This window comes from Microplitis mediator, chromosome 6 (assembly GCF_029852145.1).
Source record: "Microplitis mediator isolate UGA2020A chromosome 6, iyMicMedi2.1, whole genome shotgun sequence".
NCBI lineage: Eukaryota > Metazoa > Arthropoda > Insecta > Hymenoptera > Braconidae > Microplitis > Microplitis mediator.
In genome coordinates, this window is record NC_079974.1 from 7,956,868 (window position 1) to 7,972,491 (window position 15,624).

At 34.2% G+C, this 15,624-nt stretch overlaps 1 protein-coding gene across 1 annotated transcript; it reads left to right on the forward strand.

Moving 5' to 3' along the window:
* Positions 1-6,204: 6,204 nt before the first annotated feature.
* LOC130670470 (uncharacterized) lies at positions 6,205-8,396 on the forward strand. Its single transcript, XM_057473878.1, has 3 exons — positions 6,205-6,340; positions 6,991-7,571; positions 7,908-8,396. Exons 1-3 carry the CDS (start codon positions 6,205-6,207, stop codon positions 8,394-8,396), a joined length of 1,206 nt encoding a protein of 401 aa, XP_057329861.1.
* Positions 8,397-15,624: the final 7,228 nt, after the last annotated feature.

Genomic DNA, 15,624 nt, shown 5'->3' on the forward strand with positions numbered 1-15,624 from the left:
GATTCTCTGGAGTTAGTAGAGTTGTCGCACATGAGTTGGAAAGTGGAAAGGGTTGCGAAGCAAGGTTGTATGCAGGAAAAAACGTCGATATCAACGAGTGTGAATTGAGAGTGGTCAAGTTGGAAAAGACATTTTGGATGAAGTTACATAATACGAATGCCTGGCTGTTTGTTGCCATGGGCGATGAAATTTTAAAAATTGGTTGCGCCGGAAATAAGACCGAGAACGGAACGGGAGTTATGTGGATGCGGAAAGAGTGTGAGGGAGTGACAGGTGAAACAATTTTAACTCCAACCCGAGGAGTACACGTCGTGGCAAAGATTATGGATAGAGAGTTGGGCTGGCTAGAGATTAGGGAACAGTTGGAAAAGATCCTGGAAGGAACTCATATTGCCCTGGATAAACTAATGGCTGCGGAGGGACAAATACAAGGTGATGGAGCCACTGTGGAAAAAGGAGGTGTCAGATTAGCAGAAGTACGACAGGAGCTGCACCAGATGGTGGAAATTGAAGGAATATGAGTTGAAATTGTGGGAATCAAGACCTTGGCCATGTATTTCTGTATTGTACTAGAAGTCGTGATATTTTTAATTTTGTGTGGATTGTGCTCAAGGCTATGCATAAAACGGAAAATTCAAGCGAAGAATGAGAGACAAGCAGAAGATGGAAAAATCACAACGATAGAAGAGCCAGGGATAAGTACAGAACGAAGATCTCGGGTGTAAAACAAAAAACAGACGGAAGACAAGAGAGCGACACCAATAGAAGAACTTAAGATGGAACCAGTTCAGCAAAAGGATAAGATTTTAGGTATTCTGATGCCACCGCCAAAATTAAAACGGACAAAAAGGGACAAGGAAGTAGATATACCTCGATTGAAGGAAGGACACAGCGCTATCGGAAATGACGAGGCACAGGAACAAGCGGGGGTATCGTATGCGGATTTGGAGATGATGCAGTTAACGCAGCTTCCTCATCACAACAGCGAATCAGGAGGTTTGACCAGAGCTACTACTGCCCGTCGGAGTATTTATGCCTCTAAAATTAGCTGACCCAACTCAATAAAATTGAATTAAGATTAAGGAAAAATTAGCGGCTTTTTAGGTGCTATTTATGTGCGCAAATAGCAAATTAGGTGCACAAACGATTTTCGAAAAATTTACAAAAAACGAATGGACTGCCAGAATTTAAAATTCTGGCAGACCATTTAATTAAAAAAAAATTTTTTTTTTTTATGGCGTAGGAATTAAGTGCTTATTAAGTGCTTCCAAAAAACTCGATTCATTCTCTGAAAAAAAAATTTATTTAAAAAAAATATATATAACAGCCGCCAGGAAGCTGATTATCCATAACGAAAAGATATACATCAGAGCATATGTACTACACTGTCAAACAAGCGGTGTTAAAATAAAATAACACCAGTATAGGACGTGTACTTGGGCGGTGTTGAATTGGTGTAAAGACGAAATAATTCCGATGTAAAAGGGAGGTAAAATGCGTCCATTCAGAGTATTAATTTTAAAAAGCTTAGAAAGGACAAAAAATGACAGTTTCTAATGAAAATGAATAAAAAATATCATTTAAAAAAAAAAATAACATATAGAACTTGGAAAAAAATGTATTACATACGAGAGGATATAAAAATTTAATGAATATTATCAGGAAGAAATTTCAATTGCGATATGTACTTATTTACATAATTATTGATGTTGTACATAATTTATTTGAGAATTACACAATTTTATGTCCACCATTTCAATCACCAATGATTCTAATGATATCATTAGTGAACTATTAGTCGATAATCGACTCAAGAATGATGAGGCATTAATTTTTATTAAGTTTCGGTTTGGTCTGCCAGCTTGAGATTTTTCAGCAGTAAAGCTTAGAACGTATCGTCTCAGAGTAAATTGAATGAAACGATATTTAGGTGATTATTAAGTGCAGGAGATTCCAGGTGAGAGCAAAGCTCGAGGTGATCCTCTTGTTCTGGGAAAGTTTAATGAGAACTCTGCTTGGAAAATTGTTTCGAGAAATTCTTGTAGATAGTTGTGACACGTTCAAACTAACCATTCTACGTGGAAAACCGATGCAGAAATCATAAACAGTCATTTTTCATATCAATTTCCGGTTTGGTCTGCCAGCTTGAGAATTTTCAGCGGTAAAGCTCAAGACTTATCGTCTCAGAGTAAATTGAATGAAACGATATTTAGGTGCTCATTAAGTGCAGGAGATTCCAGGTGAGAGCAAAGCTTGAGGTGATCCTCTTGTTCTGGGAAAGTTTAATGAAAACTCTTAGACTTGTCATTTTACTCCTAGGCTACCTAAAAATCGATGCTATGTAAAATTAAATTATCTCAAAAATTTCTAAAAATCGAAAGAAATAAAAAAATAATAAATGTACAAAAATCGGTGAATCGGAAATTTTGTTATTAACAAATAACTAACAAAAAATTAATACCGCGTATTCTGAAATAATTTTGAAACCGATTAAATGCATGAAAATTCAATCTATAAATTGTAGGTATTGTGAAATAAATATCACAGATAATATAGAAAAAAAAAATTTACCCTAAATGTCTTCATTTATTTTATAAAAATGATTTTTCATAAAATTTAATAAACCTAAGACGATCCATTTACCGACACAGTCTATAACGTTAAAGTGGCGCTGCTTTCGCTTAGGAGGCGTGGCTTGAATTCGAATCGCTGAAAACTCCGAGACTAAATTCATCAAAAAAAATGAATTTTTTAATTTTTTAATACAATTGGATAAATATTTTTAAATTTAAATACGTAAGTAAATAAATACAAGTTAAATTACGTATATTAGTATATATATTTTATTTATTTGTTTACTTTAAGCAATAAAACTTAAATAATTTAATCACTAATAAGTATTTATCAATATTTATTATGATAAATATAATAATATTATAATCAATATAATAATATCATTATAAATATCAATAAATACTTATTAGAGCTAAAAATTTTTTCATTTTCGTTGCTCAAAGTAAACAAATAAATTAAATATACCAACTTAAATACGTAATATATACTTGTATTTATTTACTTACGTATCTAAATTTATAAATATTTATTCAATAGTATTAAAAAATTCATTTTTTTTATGAATTTAGTCTCGGAGATTTGAATTCAAGCCACGCCTTCTAGGCAAAAGCAGCGCCACTTTAACGGTATAAACTGTGTCGGTAAATGTCTCGTCTTAGTTTTATTAAATTTTATAAAAAAGCATTTTTATAAAATAAATAAAGACATTAAGGGTAAATTTTTTTTTTCTATATTATCTGTGATATTTGTTTTACAATACTCACAATTTATATATTGCATTTTCCTGCATTTAACCGGTTTTAAAATTATTTCCATTCGTGTGACGGCGCTCGTGCCGAGCAGGTGTATGAGCGTCATTAACGTACCAAGTGTAATTTTAAGGTTATACAAGTGCTTTCTGATTACTTCTCAAACGGTGAAATAAATATAAAAGTCGAATACAACCAAGACAATATAGAATACGGACCTCCGGGAGGAGGTTCTGAGGAGTCTAAATAAAGAGGAAGGAAAAGAAGAAAGAAATAAATAAAATTAAACAGCTCCAACGTTATCCAACAACAATGTTTAACCTCAACCAACAACTTTCGACTTTACAAAGTCCTACGAGTAACGCTCCGCACCCCAAGAAAATAAATTACGCAAATGTCACATCCAAAGATAGTTTTCCTCAAAAAGAGCAGGCAATCATTATAGAGGCCTTAGAAGACGTCAAAGTTGAAACCTATGTAAGTGCCTTAACCTCTATTGTCTCTCCATCTTCTATCCGATTCATTTCTCGTATCGCCAATAACCGCATATGCGTATATCTGGACTCAAACAAGACAGCTTACGATTTAGTCGAAAACGAAGCAACAGTTACTATTAACGAAAAACAGTTACCAATAAGACCATTAATCGCCAAAAATAAAAGAGTGGTACTATCTAATGTATGCCCGGTCATACCTCATTACATAATCGAAGAACAGCTGATGATAATGGGCATCCAGCCTCTATCCCCTATTTCCTGTCTGCGCACTGGAGTAACTGACCCAAAGTTTTCTCACGTATTAAGTTTCCGCAGACAACTATATGTATCTCCGGAGCATGAGAAAAAATTACCAGAATCTCTTACGGTGAATTTCGAAGGAACAAAATACTGGATATATCCATCTTGTGACTCAGTGAAACGTTTCTTGTGCAAAGAACAAGGTCATATGGCGAGGAACTGTAAGATAAACCTAAATAGTGTACAAACATCTACTAATGTTAACCAAGTAAGTGAAATAATCAACAAAGAAGCTATCAACCAAACGACCATAAAAGATTCTTATAACACTACTCCTACTACGAATATTCAAGATCCACCAACTAAACCTGATCCCAAACCACACGAACAAGAAAAAACAGACAGCTTTGCTGTGCCAACAGTAGATAACTTCCAAGGCATCAAAAGGGCACACTCAACAACAACTACAATATCTTCAGCAATAAACGACAATAACGAGGAAAAAATGGAAACTATCCTCGAAAGCGATTCTTACGTATCTGACACAGAATCGTTCTCCAGTAGTTGCTCCTCAGTAACTAACCTACAAGTTGATGGGACACCTAGAAGAACAAAAAAAATACGTAAAACTTCCCTAACAGATGACCAGGCATGGAAAACAATTGATCTAGAATTAAAGAAAAAAGATCCGTCAGAGAGTCAAGTCCTACAACTTGACCAACTGAGAAGCCTAATGGAAAATGCTACTGGCAAACAATCCTGGAATAAACTAATTAAGGACTATTCAAATGACGTCGAGGGCATTATCAACATGTGTACCGCTATCCGACCGTATATGAACAGGTCAATAAAAAATCGAACTACTCGATTAATCAATAAGCTCAAAGACCTTCTGCCATTAGAAAATTAAACAAACATAAAATACAGGTATGAAAATTATCCAATGGAACCTAAATGGACTATATGACCAAATGGAACTACTAAAGCTACTAATTCAACAGCAAAATCCTACCTGTATTTGTCTACAAGAAACCAACCAAGCTAATGACCACTGTGCTACCTTAAAAGGGTACAAAGAGTTCTACACTAATAGAACAAGCTCCCTTAGGGCGAGCGGGGGTGTCGCCATCTTTGTCAAACCATCAGTTGTGCCTGAACTCATTCCAATAGAAACAAATTTGGAAGCAGTTGCAATCAGAATCAATTACCCAATTAAATTTACCATATGCAACGTTTACCTCCCTAGAAGCACCAACTTAGAGGCTGAAGAGTTAACCAAACTAACAAAACAACTACCACAACCTATCATACTACTTGGAGACTTTAATAGTCATCATCACTCCTTGGGTTCAACTTACTCGGATCAAAGAGGAACAATAGTAGCAGAATGGCTAAAAAACCAGGACAATCTTATGCTAGTAAATTCTGGCCAGCCAACTCACTTCTGCTTTCGTAGCGGCAACACAAGCTGTATCGAGCTTACCATTGCTGACGAGTCACTGGCAGCAGCTATCCGCTGGCAAGCACATGACGATCTCCTCGACAGTGACTATTTTCCTATCTCGATAAAGATCAATTCACCTGAGGAGGATCATCCATCTACCATTTCAAATAAATTTATATACAAAAAGGCAAACTGGCGATTATTCCAGGCATAAATTGACAACAACATTCACAAACTTACTGACCTTAACTCTACAACTAACTCTACAACCAGCAAACACATAGAGGATATAACAACAGAATTCACCGAGCTGATCTTAGAGGCCGCTAACTCTGCAATCCCAAGAACAAATGGTTCTAGGAGGAAAAAGCAAGTCCATTGGTAGAATGAAAAGTGCAAGATAGCTATATGTGAAAAGAAAAAAGCCTTCAGACAACTTTTAAAAAATACAAACTCAGACTATGACTGTCATTTCAAAATAGAATATAAGAAAAAACGAGCTATCGCTAGGAGAACACTAAAAGAAAGCCGAAGGAATTCCTGGATCCAATTCATCTCATCTATTAACAACCAGACTCCAAAAACAGAGATATGGAACAGAATTCATTGCCTGAACTCAAATAAAAAGAGAGCAACAAGCACAATAACATAAAAAAGCTCGGAGGGGAAGTACACAGCTAATCCCGTAGAAACTGCTGATATGTTAGCAAATACCTTCGCAGCTAATTCAAGTTCAGCAAATTATGATCAAACCTTTTTAGCCTACAAATCATTAACTGAATCCAGAGAAGTCTTCGACACTCAGAACAACAACAACCCGATCAACAATGAACTCAGTATGCTAGAATTAACTAATACACTGGAGACACTAAAAAATTCTAGCCCTGGCCCAGATGGGGTCCCTAACATACTAATCAAGAACCTCTCTGCAAAAGGTCTATATTACTTGTTAGAACTTTATAACTACATATGGCTAACCCAAATCTTTCCGGAAAATGGAAAGAAGCCATAGTAGTGCCAATTCTTAAACCTAATAGGTGTCCCGACAACCCCAAAAGTTATAGGCCTATTGCCTTAACGTGCAATTTAAGCAAATTAATGGAAAAAATAATATCTAAACGACTACGTTGGTACTTGGAGACCAATAGTCTAATATCCCCGCACCAATACGGCTTTCGACAGTTCCGATCTACACATGATCTTCTAGCCAACATTACTACCGACATTTGTAATGCCTTCGCAATCAACCAGCATGTCATCGCTGTGGCCTTAGACCTAGAAAGAGCATACGAAATGGCATGGATACACAGAGTAATAAAAATCCTTGAAAACCTGGACCTCAATGGTAACCTCTTGGCTTACGTTATCAACTTTTTAACTCGTAGGAAAATTCAAGTCAGAGTTAACTTCGTTTTGTCCAGTACAATAGAAATAACAAATGGCTTCCCACAAGGAGCAGTATTAAGTGTAATCTTATTTATTTTAGCCATAAATGATGTAATAAATATCATCCCAAAACCAGTCAAAGGTCACTTATTCGCTGATGACATAAGTATTTCATGCAAAGGAAAGAACCCAATCTCCACTGCGAAATTAATCCAACAGACTCTCGACGCTCTTCAAAACTGGTCTCAACAAAGCGAGTTTATTTTTTCGAAAGCAAAAACAGAGTTTATCATCTACTCAAGAAACAAGATTAAAGACAAAGTTAAATTGTGGTTGAATGGTGAGGAAATAAACAAAGTCGACACAATAAAACTACTAGGGCTTTACATAGACAAAAAATTAAATTGGTCTACCCATGTTAACCATCTAATGTTGGAATGTTCCAAAAGAATAAATATTTTGAAAGTCTTCGGGCACACGCGGTGGGGAGCAGATAAAAACTCACTTCTACTCACATACAAATCCTTAGTTAGACAGAAATTAGACTACGGAGCCATTTTTTATGACATGGCCTCATCTAGACTACTCAGAGATCTTGAACGCAGCCAAAACCAAGCACTAAGAATTAGCATAGGAGCTTACTGCACAAGCCCTATCGACAGTATTCTGGCAGAGTCCAACGTAATGCCACTCCACATCCGACGTAAAGAGCTAACCATAAGTTTCATGAGTAGAGCAAACGCCCATCTCGGAGATCCAGCCTTCGAGTACACCGTCCCAAAGACATACACCGACCTAGAGTACGACTCAAGGCCGAATCTGCCCCAACCACTTAGAGTCAGAACGAAATCATACCTGAAGGAATTCCAAATTACAATACCACCCATTCTACGTAGAAGATGTCAGTCAATACTCCCTTGGACCAATAAGACTATCCCAATCAATTTGGAACTAACAGAATTCCAACGGGACACAACTACTTAACAAACTTATAGGAGCTTATTCCTGGCTATCCAGGAGAAATACAAAGACCATATTCACTTCTACACGTACGGATCTGTGATGAATGGCAAGTCTGGTTTTGCTATAATATCTAACTTCGCTAAAACAGGATGCAGAGTACATGATTCTCTCTCAATTTTCGCATTCGAAGCAGCAGCTATCATGAAGACCTTACTCATAATCTCAGAAGATCCAGAACTTAAAAAAGTCGCCATTTTTACGGACTCACTGTCCTGCTTAACGGCATTAGCCAACTCTGACAGTAGTAATCCGTTCATATTAAACTTACAAGACAAAATAAATGAACTAACGAGCTGCAACAGAACCATTGAATTAGTGTGGATACCTAGTCACCAGAGAATTAAGGGGAATGAGGAAGCCGACAAATTAGCAAAAGAATCCTTGCTTAACGAGACAATTGATAATACCGTTGAAACTACTCCAACTGAATTCAAGAAGTACATAAAGAAAAGACGCTGTATTACTGGAGGGATACCGGAATAAGCAAAACACGCACAGATTACTGGAGGCTCGGGATGCTACCTTCAAACTAAACCCATTGGCAACATTTGATAGGAAAGACCAAGTAGTTCTGACTCGGCTACGCATAGGACACACGAAATTGACTCATTCCTACTTAATATCTAAAGAACCCAAAACAACATGCCAATACTGTGGTAACGAAATCACAATAAAACACATCATGATTAAATGTCGCTATCTGTCGGCCTACAGAGAAATCTCCAAGCTACCCAAATCCTTAGAAGATTGTTTCAACACCGTATCGGGATGCAACAAAACCTTTACTTTCTTAAAAATGTCAAAATTGTTCAAAGAAATTTAATTATAAATTTAAATATGTTACTATGTAGTTAATCATGTAGAAACTGTGGTCGCAAATGACCTTGTAGTTATAATGCGACCTTAAATAAATATATAAAAAAAAAAAAAATTATTTCAAGATATGCGGTATTTATTTTTTGTTAGTTTTTTGTCAATAACAAAATTCCCAATTCACCGATTTTTGTACATTTTTTATTTTTTTATTTCTTTCTATATGTAACTTGTCTTTTTCAATATGTCTATCATATCAAAAAGTGAAATAGAGGGTGAGAACATAGTCAACTATAGGGTTCGATCAAAGATAGAGATTCTCCTAAATCTTTTTGCATTATATCTATAGACCTGCTGCGAGAAAAAAATATGAAATAAAAATTGTAATAAATTGATTTTTCGATTTTATTTTATGGCTAGAAACTGTCAACAAAAAACTTACAATCGTAAGGTAAGAGTGAATTTGGTATTTGTGTAAATAAATCGAAGTTTTTTGTTCATTAATATTTACTCCTAAATTTATAACATGCAATCAATTCTTTATTTGTGTTTCAAATTTTAAATTTGCCGCGATTTCGCTTTTTTTTTTTATCAGTGCCTCTAGTGGTTAGAAATTCCATCAGCTAATGAACTTATCAACTGTTGATTAGTTTTGCAAAACTTTAGGTTGCTATTCGGATGACTGTAAGTATCCAAATAGCTATCTATCCAAAGCTAAGCAAGAGTGTTTATGTGTTTACATCGGTTGATACGTCGACTTTATTATATTATTTAAATTTTTCTATTCCTTTTTCTTCAAATACTAATGGTATTAATTTATAATAATAAACAATGGTAAGGGAAGCTCGGACACCAAAAATAAAATATTTATCACCTGATAAATCATCACGAAAAAAAAATTCTTCCACTCCAGTACCTAAACGCATAGGTAGACCTGGTGCTACTGATATTCCTTTGTTAACTTCAGTGATATCTCATTTCAAAGAAAGACTATTTAACGATGATAGTAATGTTGTTAGTCGTTCAGATCCGGTATGGTTTGAATTGTCCCAAGCATTCGACGAGGCTATTCGAACGAACAATTCTTTTTCTAAATCTAAAAGCAGTTTAAGTATGTATACATATGTTGTATGCAACAAAAACGGCATTCGTTCTGAGTTAAAGCCTCTTACATTTCTTGAAGAAAGTTCCATGTCTACAAATAGTGCACTGTTAGAAAATCAACGTGTTAACGATTCTGCGGCTGATACTACCTTAGATCTCAGTAATAACGTAACAGACAACATTAACTCTTTTAGGTTTATAATTAATGTCCAAGGATGTGATTTTGATAAACTGACTGAAACAATAGTGTCTAAAGACAAGAGACTTCCTACCGGTACTCGAAAACGGCTTCGATTTAAAAAAGGTATTGTTACGATGTGGGATCGTACGCCGCCGTTTAAGCTCGGGTAGTGATTTCACGTGCTCCAATATGGCGTTGCCGCCTATATAAGCACATGCAACCAGTACCCAACGCTCTTTTTGCTTCGCTCTTTTGCTATCAAGCCTCTTGCTGTTGCTTAAAGTACTACCTGCAGTATAAATCAGAGTAGTTATTTGTCATACGTGATTTTACTGCCACCGTATTACAGTCAGAGTTATTTGACGTTATAGTTGGTTACAGCTAGTTAACCAGGCCAATTAACCAGTGTAATTATTACACTTAGTTAATAATTACAATAACCAGTTAGTGTTATACCAGTACCGGTGAAATATCCGATTATTTGGAGTAATTTGGGTAGTAAGCCCTGTGCAGTTAGTCACAGTAACATTGATATCATACGCAGTTAGTTGTGTGATCATCAGAATTGTACCAGTGTGTTTGTGTGTGGCAATTTAAATAATTATTAGTTAAATAAATAATTATCTAAACTATAACTGAACCAGTGTTGAGTGAATTCACCTTATCCAGTCCACGCTCCTATAATTAAGTATAAGAGTAGCAGCACCAGGTCAACCATGGATCCAAGGAGGAGATTTCTAAGAATCAACCACGCCAGTTCACGGTCATCAAGAACTTCAAACCCGAACATTGAGATTAAGCTAAGTACCTAGGTTTAGTTTTAATCTTGTAAGGCTAGTTCGGGTAAAATCAAAGAAAGACGAGTCTCAATTTTGAGTTTAGCTGGGTGAACTCGCGAAAGCTATATCTAACATCTAAAATATAGTTTGTACGTAAACCCGACGTTACAGTATGCTACTATATAGCTCTTTTTTCCATATAATTTTTAATAATAATAATTAAATTCGTTTTTTTCAGATGATTGGTCACGGTGGTGTAATGAAAAAAATTTTTCAGTAACCAGAACAAGTTGTGGCTTCTTTTTCCATTATCATCATATCAATCAAGCTGGTACTAGTGGTCATATTTCTGGATACTGCGACTGTGGATCTCTTATCGACATAATTCTTCGTCGCAATGAAGAAAATGTTATGTCCTTAAAGTGTACTGTCACAAACCCTAAAGAAAAAAAAAAATGTGGTAAAATTTATCTAAGCGGCAATGAACGAATTAAAACTGCAACAACTCTACGAGTGAAATCTACTTACAAATATCGTACCGAAAAGTTAGATGAATTGATGCACGAAAATGATGATTTTGAGCGAGCTATTGTACCTCATGCGTCAGCACTTCGTACTGCTAAATCCCAAGTATTACAGCGTTCATATCTTGATGCTGATCCATTGAAAGCCGTCCAAAAGATGAATTTAACAACAATGAAAAACACTATCTACAACATTGGTTTGAGTCTTGTTTGTGTTTACTACTCAACAAAACATCAAGATACTGTCTATAAAACATTAGTCGAGCGTGATAATGTAAGCGTCGCAATAGATGCTACTGGGTCTATTGTACGAAAAATTCGTCGTCCTGATAAATCTGAATCTGGTCTTATCTTCCTGTATGCTATAGTTATTGCTTTATTCAACATTCAGAAGACGCCAGGAACAAGAGTAAATTTTCATCGACGCAAAACGTTTTGTGATCGTTTACTTGAAAGTTTAAAATTATTACCTCTATGGTCGTGCATTGTACGAAACAAGTTTGGTTATGGCAGAGTACCAGCAACAAGTGCACATGTTGAATCAGAATTCGACGAGATTAAAAATTTTCGACTTCCGTCCGAATCTTTACCAATGCGTCTTGATGCATTTATTGATTTTCATGTCAAACATCTTAGCGGAATTTTCAAACAATGTAATGTAGTAATAAGTAATGATAATCATGAAAACGACAGTGATCAGACTGCTACTTCACCAATCACGCCGAATATAGATAAAGACTTTACTCCTGAGAATTTAGATTGCGATAATCAAGTATCATTGACGTCATCAATTTTTCCTAAAGCAAAAGTGCACTTTTAAACACCAACGGAAACTAAGACTGTAACACGTAAATGCATGGTAAGAAAATGAAGATGATCTTAACTATTATTTTTTTTGTTATATGTTCTAAATGCCTTGTACGTTGATTTCAGCTATGTAAATTAGTCACTCAAGATTTATCAACCGAATCTTTGAATTTGACCATTAACGATACAACTGGACTCTGCAATGATTGTAACAATGATTTAAATGAACCACCTGAATTAAAAGATTCAACGCTAGAATTCGAAAATCAGTCCAATCGGCCACTAAAAGTAAACTTAACTCAGTCTAAATGAGTTTCTGTTGAAAGAAGAGTCCAAGATTTGCCGATATTAAAAACATCTACTTGTACTGCATGTCAACAAGGAGACACTCCCACTGATAATCATAAATGTATTGTAAGTTCAAGAAAAGTTTGTTATTATATGAAGTAAAGGGTTCGCTGTATCACTATAAAACAATAATTTATTCTAATAATATTAAAATTTACTAGTATCAACAATTATTTGTATGAGCTCATTACAATTATTTTTATAATATGTGTTCAAAAATTTATTAAGTTTCGGTACAGAGTAACTTGAATATAATTTTGCAAACAATTATTTTGAAGATGGAAAATTTCATATATTATTTTGTTCAGTCAAGACCCAATTCGCTACCACCTGAGAACGCCGAGCCTCACCAATAGGTCGACAGCACCTTCGCTATTTGAACTTACGCGCGAAATCTTGGCCAATGGGTAAATTCCATCATTTGAATAATTAGTTCCAACTTTGAATAAAAGAGTTGCGACATGAAACGCACTCATTGGCTCAAGATTTCTACAAGCTACGTGGATTTTCGCTATTGGCTGAAATTTCGTCAGCGTCGGCTATTAATTTTCTGATTGGTCTACCGCTCTGACGTCATAAAGAAACCGTTGTGAGCTTTCACTTTACAACGTTTCCTCATTAATTCTCAACGTGCTCTTAAAAAGTTCACCTCGTGTTCTAAAACCGCTTCGCTGTTATAAAAGTTTTCTTGTGCTATTCAACTAAATCTTGTGCTGAATTATATTCAATACTTAGTCAGTATATCAAGGCTGCTATTTATTGGATATAAATAAATTGTCATCCGCTCTTAATAAATTACTTAAAGTAATTTCCGAGTTTAACCGCTTCTATTACCACGTGTTGCGTTTATACGTACTTATTGTGTTGCATTCGCTCTCACGTACATTGTTTAAGTCGCATTCGCTATACAGTATTCTTACCATTTAAGTGTATAAATGTAAATAAATAGTTAAGTTATTTATTCTAAAAGTGTGTTAATTTTAATTATTGAATTCACCACACCTACACCAGAATCCCACAGAGCACTCGCTTATTTTACACATTTATTTCATTATTAATAGAAAATGTAACTGTTAAAGAACTTCAATATAATTTTATTATTTGGAAATTATATCAAGTTTTAATTTTCTACAATTTATTAAAAAATTACCGAATATTTTCAAACAGTAAACATGTTTTTTCTTTTGATAGATAGCTCAATCCATCAAGTTTTTAAAAATAATTCAATTGCTTAATTGAAGGTTTAAATTCATATTTACTCAAATAGATAAAAATATGATTTCTTGGACATACTGATGCTTACATGAATTGATATACATATATATATATATATATATATTAGGGTGCTTCATTTCGGAGCCAGATTTTTTTTTTTTTTTCAAGTGCATGTGGAAAAAACCATAGTTCAACACAAAGAAAAAATTTTCGCGCATGATAAAAAATTCTATGTCGGTTTCAGACCTAGCTCATTGAAAAATTTGATTTTCCCATTTAAATAACATGGGAAAATTTTTTTTTTTAGCTTTAAGTATTTTTAACCTTATTAACTAATCAATAGATCAAATAGACTAATACATATTTTAGTAGGAAATTGAACGCTCTACAAAAAAGGTTTCGTATCATTTTTCGATCAATCCATCTGTTTCAAAGTTACTAGAGCTCGAAGTAAAGTTGGAGATCGTTTTACTTTTCCGGTGAAACTATCAGACTTATGACAAAATGTTATAGAATTTTTTTTGTTGCCAATTTTATTCTCTACAAATTATTATCTGTAAAGTTTTTCCAAATTCCGCATTGTTTTCTAGTTATTTTCATTTTAAATTCAAGCTCTTAAAAAAGTGGTTCTGATCGATTTCATGAGCTCAATATCGAAATGAAAATAACTAGAAAACAATGCGGAATTTGAAAAAACTTTACTGATAATAATTTGAAGAGAATAAAATTGTTAACAAAAAAGACCTCACAGAATTTTGTGATAAGTCTGATAGTTTCACTGGAAAAGTAAAAAGGTCTCCAACTTTACTTCGAGCTCTAATAACTTTTGAATAGATGGATTAATCGAAACATGATAAGAAACCTTGTCACGTAACCATTCAAATAAATTTAGGATTATTTAGTAATAAGTATTAAAAATATTATTTAGGTTCAAATTTGAATGGTTACGCGGGCATTTCGTTGCCACGCCGTTGCTGAGACAGCGTTTGCTCGCGCATGCGCGGTGTGAATGAGAGCACATGTGTGCCAAAATTATAATTTATAATTTAAAAATAATTGTATTTAATAATTATTTTTTATATGGGAATCCGGAGACACGGCAGTGTCTCGCGCCAAGTACACGTTCAAACACATAATATGTGTGCGTGTACATGGGCGGCGCGAGGCGACTGTGTGTCTCTATTCCCGAGTCAGAGGCCTGTTTAACCTCACTCGTATTTTCAATGATTTTAAATTGATAATTATCAATAAATATAGCATATTTTTATATTTTATCTATTTATTTATTAATAATTATCTGTTTTCTATCGAGTTTACTCATAATTTTCGTTATTTTATGATCTGATAAAAAAACAATTTTAAAAAAATTTCTCTTGCGCCGATTTAGGGATCCACAGAGAAAAATTCCGATTTTTGTCTAATTTTCGCCTTTCAGCTGACTTCATATCGTAGTATGCAATGAAAGTAGCTAACTCAAATTTTTTTAAATAGAAATCTCTTCAGGTTAGCAACTTAACAATATTAAATTTCTATAGTATCTTATTGGAAACCTTATATATATATATATATATATATGTATATATATATATATATATATATATATACTTAGATACCACAATAGCACAATTTGCTTTATTAAAAGCTTGCTTACAAAAATTTCGTTGAATTGTTCGTCAAATTTCCGTCAAATTTGGACTTTTCTATTTTTTATGACAATTTGAATGCAACTTGCTATTTAATTTGACGTAAATTTACTACCCGAATTAGAATGCAAATTTACTTCAAAAGTTTGACTAGAAAAAAGTTGTCGTCAATTTTCAGGCAAATTTTATGTCAATTTATTGTTAATTTGACTTGAAAGATTGTTAAGTATTTTTTTACCGTCAAATTATAGACAATTTTATGTATAAATTCCTTTACCTTAGTTAAAATGAACATTG